Here is a 13,832-nt window from a genome sequence, read left to right as displayed (position 1 = left end):
TCACACTGCCACCCAGCTTTGTGTCATCTGCAAATTTGCCAATGTAACTTTGAATCCCTTCATCTAAATCATTGATGTATATTGCAAATAACTGTGATCTAGCCTTGCGGTACCCCACTAGTCACTGCCTGCCATTCTGAAAAGGACCCATCAATCCCTGCTCTGTTTCCTGTCTGCCTACCAATTTTCTATCCATGTCAGCACTCTACCCCCAATACCATATGCTCTAATTTTGCCCACTAATCCCCTATGTGGGACCTTATCAAATGCTTTCTGAAAGTCCAGGTACACTACATCCACTGGCTCTCCCTTGTTCATTTTCCTAGTTAGATCCTCAAAAAATTCCAGAAGATTAGTCAAGCATGATATCCCCTTTGTAAATCCATGCTGACTCGGACCGAACTTGTTACTGCTATCCAAATGCGCCGCTATTTCATCTTTTATGATTGACTCCAGTATCTTCCCCACCACCAATGTCAGGCTAACTGGTCTATAATTCCCCGTTTTCTCTCTCACGCATTCTTTAAAAAGTGGGATAACTTCAGCTACCCTCCAATCCACAGGAACTGATCCTGAATCTATAGAATATTGGAACATTGACTCGTGGCCTCAACGTGAGAGTTGAAGAGCTAGCACAGATTTGGAATCTTAGTTCAGTTTATTGTCGCCTGTGCCGAGGTACAGTGAAAAACCTTTGTTGCGTGCTAACCGTTCAGTGGAACGACAATAAATGATTACAATCGTGCCATCCACAGTGTACAGATACGCGATACAGGGAATGACGTTTAGTGCAGTAAATCCAGTAATCAAAGATAGTCTGAGGGTCTCCAATGAGGTAGATAGTAGTTCAGGGCAGCTCTCTAGTTGTTGGTAGAATGGTTCAGTTGTCTGATAACAGCTGGGAAATATATTTAACACAACCCATTGGCAACACAAGCACAATACAGGAATCAAATCCGAAACCGTTTAGCTGTACGATAAAAACGTACCACATGTGCATGCCATCTCATTAGCAAGGAAGCAAGTAGACAATAAACACAAAAGTGAAAGTAAGCATGGCTTTGGGAAACAGAGGTATGTAATGCAAGGAACTAAAATATATATACATTCACATCCTGGCAAATTAATCTTGTGGGTTCTCCGTTCCTGCATTTGAGAAGAACTGCTGGTCACAGAACAGTGAGGAAACTTCTCTAAAGAAAGTAAAGGCTATAAAGATAAAACTTTTGCTACATGCTACAATCTTTGCCAAAAATATTGTTGTATGTACTGTGATTGTCATTTTCTGTTTGTTAACCATATCACAAAAAACCAGAGCACCTAAAGATATATTACATTATTTAGTTTCGTTTTAGTTTTTTTTAGACAAACAGCATGGAAACAGGCCCTTCGGCCCATCAAATCCACGCAGACTAATGAGCACAAGTACATTAGTTTTATCCTGTATAATAGTGACAATATACAGAAGCCAATTAACTTGCATGCGAAAACCAAAGTGGTCACAGTGAAAAGGTACAAACTCCGTACAGACAGCACCCATCGTCAGGATTGAACCCAGGTCTCTGGTTTTGTGAGGTAGCAGCTCTACCTCTGCGCCATTTAATTCATGCTGGCTGCAAGACGATACCAAGACTAATTTTACTCGGCAGCTCTTGGTCTTGCAGGTTACAGCTCATCAAATGTTCTTTTGAATACATTGAGGACTTCTACCTCCATTGTGACCAGTGGGTTTCCTCTCACATCATCCCTTCCGTGACTGAATGTTAGTTTCAATCCCCAAAATGTATCTACATGTTACCATTAGTTAGTGGGCTTCTGCCAAGGGAAAATAGTCCATTCTCTTTACATTATCTAGGCTCCTCATAATTTCACACATATTCATTAAGACTGTCCTCTACATTCTAATTTAAAGAAAACAATCCAAGCCCAATAATTAATCCGCACAGCAAATATCTTCCAGTTCCGACCGATCCTTGTAATTCAACTTGAACCACTCCAGTATTCTCGCTGTGATGTAAATAGTGTATGCAGTTCCACCATCCCCTTCTTGTTCTTGTATTGCTTTGTAGAGTGAATCCTCCCTGTGCTTGTATTCAACATCTTATCCAATAAATCCTCCCATTCTTGTAGTCAATCGCTCGTCTAATAAACTGTCCCTTGTTCTCATATTCAAAGTACTGCCCAAGAAAGAAAGTTATCCCAGTTTCATGTAAATACCTGATCCTCCTGCCAGGCTACCTCATGGAATTTGTGCACATGCATTCCAAAGTCCTATTCCTCTACATGTACCAGTACCCTGTCAAACGTAACTACTGCAAATGCAATTCTAAATGTTCTTTTATATCAAGAATATCATTTAATTCAGGAAATATGCAAAGGTACAGACCTTAATAAACATGTCACTATTTTAAAAAAAGCCATATTATTCCATTTCACTTACAGTAGCAATAAATAGTTTTCCTTTAAAGACATTTATTGAGCAGGTCCAGGTTTATTTCTCTTGGTATGCAACAGCTGCACATCTTTAAACTGTGGACCTATCCCCATAGAGATTTGCAACACCTGCACCAAGTTTTGCTGCACCCCTTAGCTTGTTGTCTTGGATTTTACAATGTGCCAGTTGAGAGCATTCCATTATGGATAACTTCTTAAACTGTAGGTAGTTTTGGACAGAACAGAGGGCATAGAAGGCATAAGAATGCTGGAAGAGAGGAGGGGCAGGACAGAGCCTGGCAAATAATGGATGCAACTGAGGGGAACTTTTTGATAGGCAGACGATAGGAAAAAGGCCTGAGATGAAAAGACAAAGGTGTGAGGTAAGGATAGAAGAGGTGCGAATTGTGAAGCCAGAGGAAGGAATATGGGTGAAAAGGGGTTTGAACCCGAAACGTCACCTATCCATGTTCTCCAGAGTTGCTGCCTGACTCGCTGAGTTACTCCATAATTTGGCGCCTTTCTTTGTAAACCAGCAATCAACAGTTCCCTGCGCCTAACTAAAACATGGAATTCTGCATGTTTCAATTCCCTTTCGCAACGGTGTTGACCTTTGCAGCTTCATTTCCTGGTGATTATTACTGGAATTTGACGGATCCTAATTCAGACAGACAAATCATTGTGTGTGGATTTACACTATGCGGCTATTAGTGACAAGACTCACCCACGAGAAACATTGCTTCTGAAGACTGGTAAACTCTTTCATGGTTTAGAATAACCCAGCCAATGTTTATGACGGTGCTTATTTTAGCAGCTCCAGACCAGTGAGTGTTTCTTTGTGAGTGAGAGGATCCGAGTCAAGCTTGACTCATGGCCTCAACGTGAGAGTTGAAGAGCGAGCACAGATTTGGAAACTTAGTTCAGTTTATTGTCACCTGTACCGAGTTACAGTGAAAAACCTTTGTTGCGTGCTAACCAATCAGTGGAACGACAATAAATGATTACAATTGTGCCATCCAGTGTACAGATACAATATACAGGGAATAACGTTTAGTGGAGTAAATCCAATAATCAAAGATAGTCCGAGGGTCTCCAATGAGGTAGATAGTAGTTCAGGGCGGCTCTCTAGTTGTTGGTAGAATGGTTCAGTTGTCTGATAACAGCAGGAAATATCTTTAACACAACCCATTGGCAACACAAGCACAATACAGGAATCAAATCCGAAACCGTTTCGCTGTACGATAAAACATGCTACATGTGCATGCCATCTCATAAGCAAGGAAGCAAGTAGACAATAAACACAAAAGTGAAAGTAAGAATGGCTTTGGGAAACAGAGTTATGTATGTAATGCAAGGAACTAAAATATATATATATATGCACTTCCTGGCAAATTAATCTTGTGGGTTCTCCGTTTCTGCATTTGAGAAGAACTGCTGGTCACAGAACAGTGAGAAAACTTCTCTAAAGAAACTTAAGGCTATAGAGATATAGCTTTTGTTGCATGCTACAATCTTTGTCAAAAATATGGTTGTATGTACTGTGATTGTCATTTTCTGTTTATTAACCATATCACAGAAAACCAGAGCACGTAAAGATACATTAAATCATTCAGTTTCGTTTTCGGTTTTTTTTTAGACAAACAGCATGGAAACAAGCCTTTCGGCCCATCAAGTCCACACAGACCAATGATCACATTAGTACATTAGTTTTATCCTGTATAATAGTGACAATATACAGAAGCCAATTAACCTGCAGACCTGCATGAGGAAACCTAAGTGGTCACAGTGAAAACGTACAAACTCCGTTCAGACAGCACCCATCGTCAGGATTGAACCCGGGTCTCTGGCTTTGTGAGGTAGCAACTCTACCTCTGCGCCATTTAATTCATACTGGCTACAAGAAGATACCAAGACTAATTTTACTCAGCAGCTCTTGGTCTTGCAGGTTACAGCTCATCAAATGTTCTTTTGAATACATTGAGGACCTTGAATATATTGGTCACCTCCATTGTGACCAGTGGGTTTCCTCTCACATCATCCTTTCAGTGACTGAATGTTAGTTTCAATCCCCAAAATGTATCTACATGTTACCATTAGTTAGTGGGCTTCTGCCAAGGTAAATGAACCCATTCTATTTACATTATCTAGGCTCCTTATAATTTTATACATATTCATTAAGACTGTCCTCTGCATTCTAATTTAAAGAAAACAATCCAAACCCAATAATTAATCTTCACAGCAAATATCTTCCAGTTCCGACCGATCCTTGTAATTCAACTGGAACCAGGGGTGGACGATTGTAACCGTCACGTGGTCCGCCCTGTTTCGACAAATGCAATCAACCCGGCATGCACAATCAAAAAAAATCAAATAGAACAAGTTGTCCTACAACTTTAGGCTGTGCACGCCATAAGCAAGAAGAAGGACTGGAACCAGTTCTTGACATTTCTTGAGCAGGTCCAGGTTTATTCCTCTTGGTATGCAATGGCTGCACATCCTTAAACTGTGGACCTATCCCCATAGAGATTTGCAACACCTACACCAAGTTTTGCTGCATCCCTTAGCTTGTTGTCTTAGATTTTACAATGTGCCAGTTGAGAGCACTTCTTAAACTGTTAGTATTTTTGGACAGAGCAGAGGGCATATTTTCTTCAAATTGATGGCCTTACAGCAGCAGTTGACATTTATCACAATATGCATCCATGGGGATAACCTTTAGAGCACAGAATGTAGAAACAGGGAACTGCAGACACTAGTTTACACAAGTAATAGGAGCAGAATTAGGCCTCTCGGCCCATCTAGGCCACTGTCATTCAATCATGGGAGATCTCTGCCTCTTAAACCCACTTTCCTGACACCTCCCCATAACCCATGACACCCGTTCTGATCAAGAATTTATCTCAGCCTTAAAAATATGCACTGACCTGGCCTCCGCAATGAGTTCCACAGATTAACTACCCTCTGACTAAACAAGTTCCTTCTCACCATCTTTCTTAATTCTGAGGCTATGACCTCTGGTCCTAGACTCTCCCACTAGTGGAAACATCCTTTCCACATCCACTCTATCTATGCCTTTCATTATTCTGTAAGTTTCAGGTCCCCCCTCAACCTTCTAAACTCCAGTGAGTAGAGACCCAGTGCTGTCAAACGCTCATCATACGCTACCCACTAATTCCTAGAATAAATCTTGTAAACCTCATCTGGACCCTCTCCAGAGCCAGCACATCCTTCCTCAGATACAGAACCCAAATTTGCTCAGTGCTCCAAATGTGTCCTGACCAGCACCTTGTAGAGTCTCATCATTACATCTCTGTTTTTGTATTTCAAAAGTACAAAATGCTGGAGTAACGCAGCGGATCAGGCAGCACGTCTGCAGAACATGGATAGGTGATGTTTCAAGTCAGAATACTTCTTCAGTCTGAAGAAGGGTCTCAGCCGAAACGTCACCCATTCCTTCTCTCCAGAGATGCTGCCTGTTACTGCATAGAATTACTGCAGCATTTTGTGTCTATCTTTACTTCTTCAGACTTGTTTAATCAGTCCGAAGGAGAGTCCCGTCTCCAAACATTCATGTTCTGCAGAAGTGCTGCCTGACCCGCTGAGTTACTCCAGCACTTTACCATTAGTGCACAGTCCTGCCCTGCAGATGAAACTCGACAAAGACCACGGTGTCTCAAAACACCTTGCAAAACATGCATTCCTGAGTAAAAGAATGGCAGTCACATTTCCAATTCCTTCACCTCTCAGGTAGCACGCGGTAGCACTAAGGTTTCAGCCACACAAAGGATCAGACAAATAGGCCCCTTCTCACCACCAACCAGGCAAAGTTTGGCACTCAATTGAAGGATACAAGATACAAATAATTTATTAGCCAAGTATGTAAAGTTCACACGAGATATTCTGCCTTTGAAGGTCTCAACCCAAAACGTCACCCGTTCCCCTCCAGAGATGCTGCCTGTCCTGCTGAGTTACTCCAGCATTTTGCGTCTACCTTCAGTTTACACCAGCATCTGCAGTTCCTTCCTACACAGAAATATTGCCTGATGACTTTAGCAGTCTGCCTAGGAACCTATTCAGCAGTATCCATGGTCTCTTTCTCTCTCCTCCCCCCACCCCCCTGGTTTTGAGGATATTCAAACAAGTTACAGACAATTTTTAGTTCAACCTATTTTGACAATTCCAGATTGTTTCTTCTTCGTGTGAGAGAATCAAGGTCAAGCTTAACTCATGGTCTCATCCTAATGGTAGAAGAATGAGTACAGTTCTGGAATCTTTAACCCAACACATTGACAACAAAAACACAAAGCAGGAATCAAATCGTATTGAAGTGTACAGGATCATGAGCAGTATGGATCAAGTGAACGCTCATTGCGTTTTCCCCTTAAGAGACCGCAAGGATTGAAGAGGGACCTCTTGGACAACTTGAACTCCGTATCTGTAATGAGCTGTCAAAGGTTGCTACAGAGGCGATACAATTACAACTTTAAAAATACATTTTGACAGATATATTAATAGGAAGGAAGGATTTTGGAGGATATGGGCCAAAGGCAGGCAAATGTGACTAGTCCAGAATGATCGATGCAGACAAATGGGACAAAGTAGGTATGTTGCAAAGCCTACCTGAAAATCTGTCCCAGCCCGTGTGCGCGATTTTGGCGCCGGTTAGAGGGGGGCGGGTTTAAAACACGATTTCCCCTAGGCTGTTCAAATCGAGGATGTTCAGCCTAGTTAATTATTAACGAAAAATCGCTGGAAGATTCCGTCGCTTTAGCTATTGTTACTTTTAAGGGCTTTATCTAATTGATATAGTAGTGTAAAAATTAACCTCCAAACCCCCGACCGCCGGCAATGGGTCGGATCTCATACAGGGGAGAACAGAAGGTAGGCTGCTTATTTGTACATTAAAAAGGGCTTCTTAAGATCCCTTTATACAAAGTTTAAAGTTGCGAGTAGCTCATTTTGGGCCCATTATATCCCGCAGTATTTTTCTGGGCATTTGAGGGTACAAATCTACCGCAATGTGAACGTTCTAAACCAGCGTGTTCACAGGATCCCACTAAAAAGCCGATTTAAATGGACTTTAATTTACAGCAATTGAACACTAAATCCCTTCCATCTGGCCTATAAATTAATGTAAATGAGATTTAAAAATCATGTTTTATTGTGAATATTATTTGGACACTTAGGCTATTTAAAAATGTTAATCATTTATGAAGAAATAGATAGATGTTTAGATCTAGTAATTGAAGTTTCAAATTAGCTACAATTGGGTAACTAACTAATTATATGCTTTAATTTCAGGTCATCCAAGTAAGATTGTTTTATATTTGTTTCAGAATTCTTCAATCTATAATAACTGAAAATTTCATTCAGTTCTCTTAATTTTTAAGAAAGTTATGGGCTTTTGACCGTCCACGATCACAGCTTTTTTGTTATGTCCATAGAAAATCAATAGGGAACAAGATGTTAATTTTCGAGTATGAAGTGAATTAGGTGTCATATCAAACTTCTTTTTATGCTTTATCTGATGGGATAAATTGCAGGCTTGATTTTTAAAATCTCAAAATTTTGTGACATTGCTAGACAAAGGGCCTGATTTTGTGCTGTATCACTCTACAACTATTCTAGGAAACAGGGTTATGTAATGTGAGGAAACACATTGTTTGCATTTCCAAGCATTGACTTTGGGATTCTCCCCGTTTCTAAATATAAAGGTTACAACTGTGAGTAAAAAAAAACACTAATAAAACTGAAAGCTCCTGTTGCAATCTTTACAAATAAAAATGTTTGCACTGTCATGTTCATTTCCTATTTATGAAACATATTGAAGATGTAAGAAATGAACATCATTACATGATACTGAAAAATCTAAAACTGCAGGACTTCGAGTAACAGAATTTATAAATTTGCTATTTTGAGGTGCATACGAATCGCTAGAAGGTGACTGGAAACAGAGTATAGCTTTGTGTCTTTTTTACAAATTAATAAAACACTGTTTAATGTTGTACAGACTCAGATTTTGGGATTAATCGGGACTAATTTACACTGCCTCTCTTGGCCCAACACACCTGGCAGACATTTATATACATTTCACCAATAAAATGGTGCCAGGTACTATCAAATCCTCAAAATCCATAGAGCCATGTGGCATGGAAAAAAGCACCGGCTCAACTTCCTCATTCAGACTATGATGCCCCATCTACAATAGTCCCTTCTGCTCACGTTTGGCACATTCTCTCTAAATCTTTCCTACTGATGTATCTGCCCAAATGGTCTTTAAATGCTGTTCTTCAGTCTGATCTCGACCCAAAATGTCACCCATTCCTTCCCTCCAGAGCATTTTGTGTCTTCCTTCGATTTAAACCAGCATCTGCAGTTCTTTCCTACAACACATGATTACAATTGATCCATTTGCAGTGTATAGATAGAGTTTAAGAAGATCATAGTTAAAGTAAGACATTTTGCTGTAGGAATAGAGATTTAAGAGTGTGGATATGAGTTTACAGATCTGCATCTTTGGCTAGCACCCAAATGGTCGCCTAGGTTGGACGCCATCTTGGAAGCTTTGTTTTGGATCGAGACTCTTCTTCAGACTGTTCCATTCTAAAGAAATCAATCCACACCCAGCAATTATTTCTCATGGCAAACATTTCCCAGTACTGAACAGTCCTTGTGATTCAACCAAAATCATTCCAGTATTTTAGCTACGATGTGACTAGTGTTTGCAGTTCCACCATCCTCCCCTTGCTCTTGGAATCAATGTCTTTGTACAATGAACCCTCCTTGTACTTGTATTCAATATTGCATGCAATAAACCCACACCTTTTTTTGCATTTAATTGCTTGTCTAATAAACCCCAAGTTAACACAGTGAGTTTTCCTTTATCTACATCTCTTCAGCAGGCCAAGGGATATTATTAAACAGCACAGGTTCCACTCCCTTGGAATGCAAATGCAGCATGGCCTGAGAGTGTGGACTTCTCCCCAAAGAGCTTTGTAATAGCTACACAAAGTTTCAGTGCATTGCTCAGCTTGTAGTCTTGCATCTTACAGTGCGTCAGTTGGAAGCATTCCATTGTGGATAGCTTCTTAAACTGGAGGAGGTTTTGGACAGAACAGAGAGTGTATTTTATCAAACTGAAGGCTTGCTGTAGCAGTTTACATTTACCTCAATATGCATCCACGGAAATAGCCCTTAGAAGGGTCACGACCCGAAACGTCACCTATTCCTTTTCTCCAGAGATGCCGTCTGACCCGCTGAGTTAGTCCAGCTTTTCGTGTCTACCTCGGAACACAGAGTTCTGTCCTGCACTGACTGTTATTCAGAATGGACAAAGACCATGGGATCGATACAGTGAACCATAACATCCTGCTCACCAGACTCAAAGACCACGGCATTGAAGGCTCTGCACTCAGCTGGCTCCGTTCCTACCTTTCCAACAGATCCCACTTCATCTCTATCCACAACCACACCTCTGCTACAGCCACAGTCACTCAAGGCGTTCCCCAAGGCTCCGTACTCGGCCCCCTCCTCTTCATCATCTACATCCTCCCCCTTGGTCAGATACTCCGCCACTTCAATCTGGACTTCCACCGTTACGCTGATGACACCCAGATCTACCTTGGCACCAAATCCCCCCACAACCCCCCTCTCTCCCATATCAACTCCTGTTTGTCAGCTATAAAAGCCTGGATGCAACATAATTTCCTCAAACTCAACAGCGTAAGACAGAATTCCTCCTCATAGGCTCCAAAGCCACACTCAACAAAATCAATAACCCCACTCTCACCATCGACGGCACCACTGTCTCCCCATCTCCCCAGGCCCGCAACCTTGGCGTGATCTTTGATTCCACCCTCTCCCTTGAGCCTCACATCCGCCATGTCATTAAAACCTCCTTCTTTCATCTCCGCAACATCGCCAAACTCAGACCCTCTCTCACACCGCCCGCTGCTGAAAGACTCATCCATGCCTTCATCTCCTCCCGACTGGACTATTGCAACTCACTTCTCCTTGGCATCAGCTCCACCTACATCAACCGACTCCAACTGGTCCAGAACGCAGCCACCCCACTCATCACCCACACCAAATCCTGGCATCACATCACTCCAGTCCTCAAACAACTTCACTGGCTTCCCATCTCCCACCGGATCACCTACAAAATCCTGATCCTCACCTACAAAGCCCTCCACCATCTGGCCCCCCCCATATCTCACTGACCTCCTCTCCCCCTACCAACCCTCCCGGTCCCTCAGATCCACATCAGCCGGTCTCCTCTCCATCCACAAGTCGAACCTCCGCAGTTTTGGGGACAGAGCCTTCTCCAGGGCAGCTCCCAGGCTCTGGAACTCCCTCCCCCAACTGATCCGCAATTCAGTGTCCCTCACCATCTTCCAGTCCCGCCTCAAGACCCATCTCTTCACCTCTGCCTATCCTTAGCCCCACGTGCCGTCCCTTTTCATCTGTGCATTAATTGCCTCATACTGTGTTTTGTATTGAATTCTGTATTTACTTTGTGCACTAGTCATGTCTCTACTATTTATTTCATTCCCCTTGCATGTTTTTCCTCTACCTGCTAAATTTTTGTAAGGTGTCCTTGAGACTCTTGAAAGGCGCCCATTAATAAAATTATTATTATTATCTCCTTACAAAACATGCATTCCTAATGTAAAAGGATGACAGTCCCACTTCCAACGTAGTCACCTCGAGGGCAACATGTGAAGGCACCAGCTGTACACAAAGTATCTAACAAGTGGCCATTCTCACCACCAGCCAGGCAAGGTGTGGCATTCCTTTGAGAGTTTGAACAATGCAACATTCTGCCTAATTGACAACCCAAGAAGACATCCAACTGGATCAATCATTTCCTTTTCCCACACAGGTTTTGAGGCTTTTCTTGGCAGACATAAGATTTGTGTTTCAACTTATTTTTTGTGGATTAAAAATATTTCATGAAAGACAGGTGGAATGGCACGGATCTGCCTTGCTAATTATTGTCCCCGAGGTCCAGTGAAAAGATTTATTTGTATGTTAACCAGTCCAATCAGATAATATAAACAACTGCAATACAGCCATTGATAAGTACAACAGATAGTGCAAAGATAAAAATACCAGAGTACAAAACATAGTATTATCGCATTATAATTGCGGAGGAAGCCCAGATTAAAATAAATTGCACAGTCCACAGTGAGGTAGCTTGAAAGATCTAGACTACACCCATGCTTATGTGAGGATCCTTCAATAGTTTGATAACAGAGGGGAAGAAGCTGTTCCCGAGTCTGGCAAGGGGCATGCTTTCAATATTTTGTATGTTCTGCCCGATGGGAGAAGAGGCTGGTGTGAAAATGGACCTTGATTATGTTGGCTGCTGACCCGATGCATCATGAAGTGTAGGTGGAGTTGACAATGGGAAAGGCTGGTTTGTGTGATGGACCGGGCTCCATCCACAACTCTCTGCAATTGTTCGCAGTCTTGGGCAGAGCTGTTGTCAAAGCAAGCTGTACAGAATCTCGATAGAATGCTTCCTACAATATATTTGAAGTGGTTGGGGAGTCATTGGAGACATATCGAACGTCTGTATCCTAATGAGGATGTGGAGACATTGGTGTGCCCTCTTGGCCGTAGCTTCAATGTGGTTGGTCAGGACATATTAGTGACATATGCCTCCAAAATCGAAATTCGCAACCATCTTGACTAAGGTGATGGCTGGGACATGTGCCCGAAGTGCATGAAGTTAATCTTTTGCAACACTGGCCACAAATACAGTATGCCGTTTGGTGACTGTTTAACCAGGATCAATGGATAACGTGATCTCCTCACACATAAAGGTTGCCATTAGGCGAAAGAGCATATTAAATAATTTCCTCACCACGTTCTTTGGAGATATGAACGTTGCATTTCCAAAGACATGCTCCATTTTGATATCCAGATGAAATGGAGAATGACTTATGCAACAGTTGTAGAAGTAGAGAATGGCTTGTGCACAATTGGTACGGATCATATAATAAGGACCCTGTACTTGATGGCCAGCTTATTTTCTCTTCATGAGTTGTCAGAATCCCAGTTTCTACTTCATCTTAAACTACGGGGTGTTTCCAACTTATGGGAAATATCTCACCTCCTGTGTATCATATTCCCAGTAACTTCAGCTAGTCCGAACTGAAGGTACAGACAACCAAGGATGATTCTGAACGGTTACCAAAGAACATAGTCTCATTTCTACTGTAATTATCCCTAAACCGAGAAGCCAGTACAATTCGGTTACCGATACTCATCCTCAAACCAATAGTGAGTCAGGGTTGAGGATGAAGAGGGGAGATTGTGGTTTTGTTGTGTGAGATCACCACACCATTTTGTGCCCACATCTTTTTTCAATGGTTTCAAAGGAGAAATTATAACCATGTCTAGTTCCCGAATCTTCTCTAATTTACTGGAAGGTAAACATTAGGGGGGTTTAGTGCATTTCAGAATACATTTCCTGTTCCAATATCTTAAGTGGAGATGCACATTGTCTGGTTGCACTTCTGTTTTAGGAAATGTTTGTAAAACCAGAAAAAAGTATGGTTAAAATTGTTTGTTGGAAATTACCGTTCAGGAACTTCCTTTTTATTATCTGCAAGGGCTTGTATCTTCTCAACAGGGATCATTCACGCTATAATGCACTGGAAAATAAAAGCTGTTTTTGCACCAGCACTAAATATTACACAAAAACATGCAAATTGGAGAAAATGTAGAAAAATGGAATTGCAGATGCTGGTTTATACCAAGATAGGCACAAAGTGGTGGAAGTGACTTGGGGAAGAAGGGGGGGGGGGGGGGGGGGGTGGACAGCATCTCAGCAAAATGGACGTCAGTCACTGTGAGAGAGAAACACACATGAAACTAACATATTCCAGTTATTGAAGAAACTTTGGTCTTTTGAACCACGTACCTGCGTTTGCCTCTTGTTCTACTTTCTGCCTCTCTTCTCGTGGTACTACATGTTCAGGTTTAAACCCACAACCTTCACCAGTCAAATTGTAGCAGGCTTCATCAAACATTTTTTTATGATGTGGTCGAACAAACTGATAAAATTCTGTTGCGAGAAAGCATTTGAAATGCATTAAAACCAGTATGTATTTCAGGTGCGGAAAACAGGAGCAACAAAAAGCTTTTCACTGTACCTTAGTAGACATGACAATAAACTAAACTGTTAACTGCCTTTTAAATATTTTATTACATTTATAAAATCTCTTACTTAATTTTCTTTATAAACTGACAATTAAAAATGTTTTGCTTTTCAAACCATTGTTTCCTCTTTTCATTTTCTATACTGTTTAATTTTCTGTCTTAACATGAATCCGCTACACCATAAAGAACAATTTTTATTACTTAATTTCAAATACAGATCTTTCTTTGTC

General features: G+C 41.4%; 1 protein-coding gene across 4 annotated transcripts in view; it reads right to left on the bottom strand.

Annotated features, from left to right (window-relative positions):
• The window catches only part of rtel1 (regulator of telomere elongation helicase 1), a 78,021-nt gene that overhangs the window by 13,773 nt on the left and 50,416 nt on the right, over window positions 1-13,832 (bottom strand). For all 4 annotated transcript variants that reach the window (XM_055652514.1, XM_055652516.1, XM_055652517.1 and 1 more), the window contains one exon: window positions 13,364-13,507. In XM_055652514.1, the coding sequence (XP_055508489.1) occupies window positions 13,364-13,507 (144 nt within the window). The remainder of the gene's footprint in view (window positions 1-13,363; window positions 13,508-13,832) is intronic.

Source organism: Leucoraja erinacea, chromosome 21 (assembly GCF_028641065.1).
Source record: "Leucoraja erinacea ecotype New England chromosome 21, Leri_hhj_1, whole genome shotgun sequence".
Classification (NCBI taxonomy): Eukaryota; Metazoa; Chordata; class Chondrichthyes; order Rajiformes; family Rajidae; genus Leucoraja; species Leucoraja erinaceus.
Note: the sequence above shows the minus strand (reverse complement) of the source record. Positions and strands in the feature narration are given on the sequence as shown.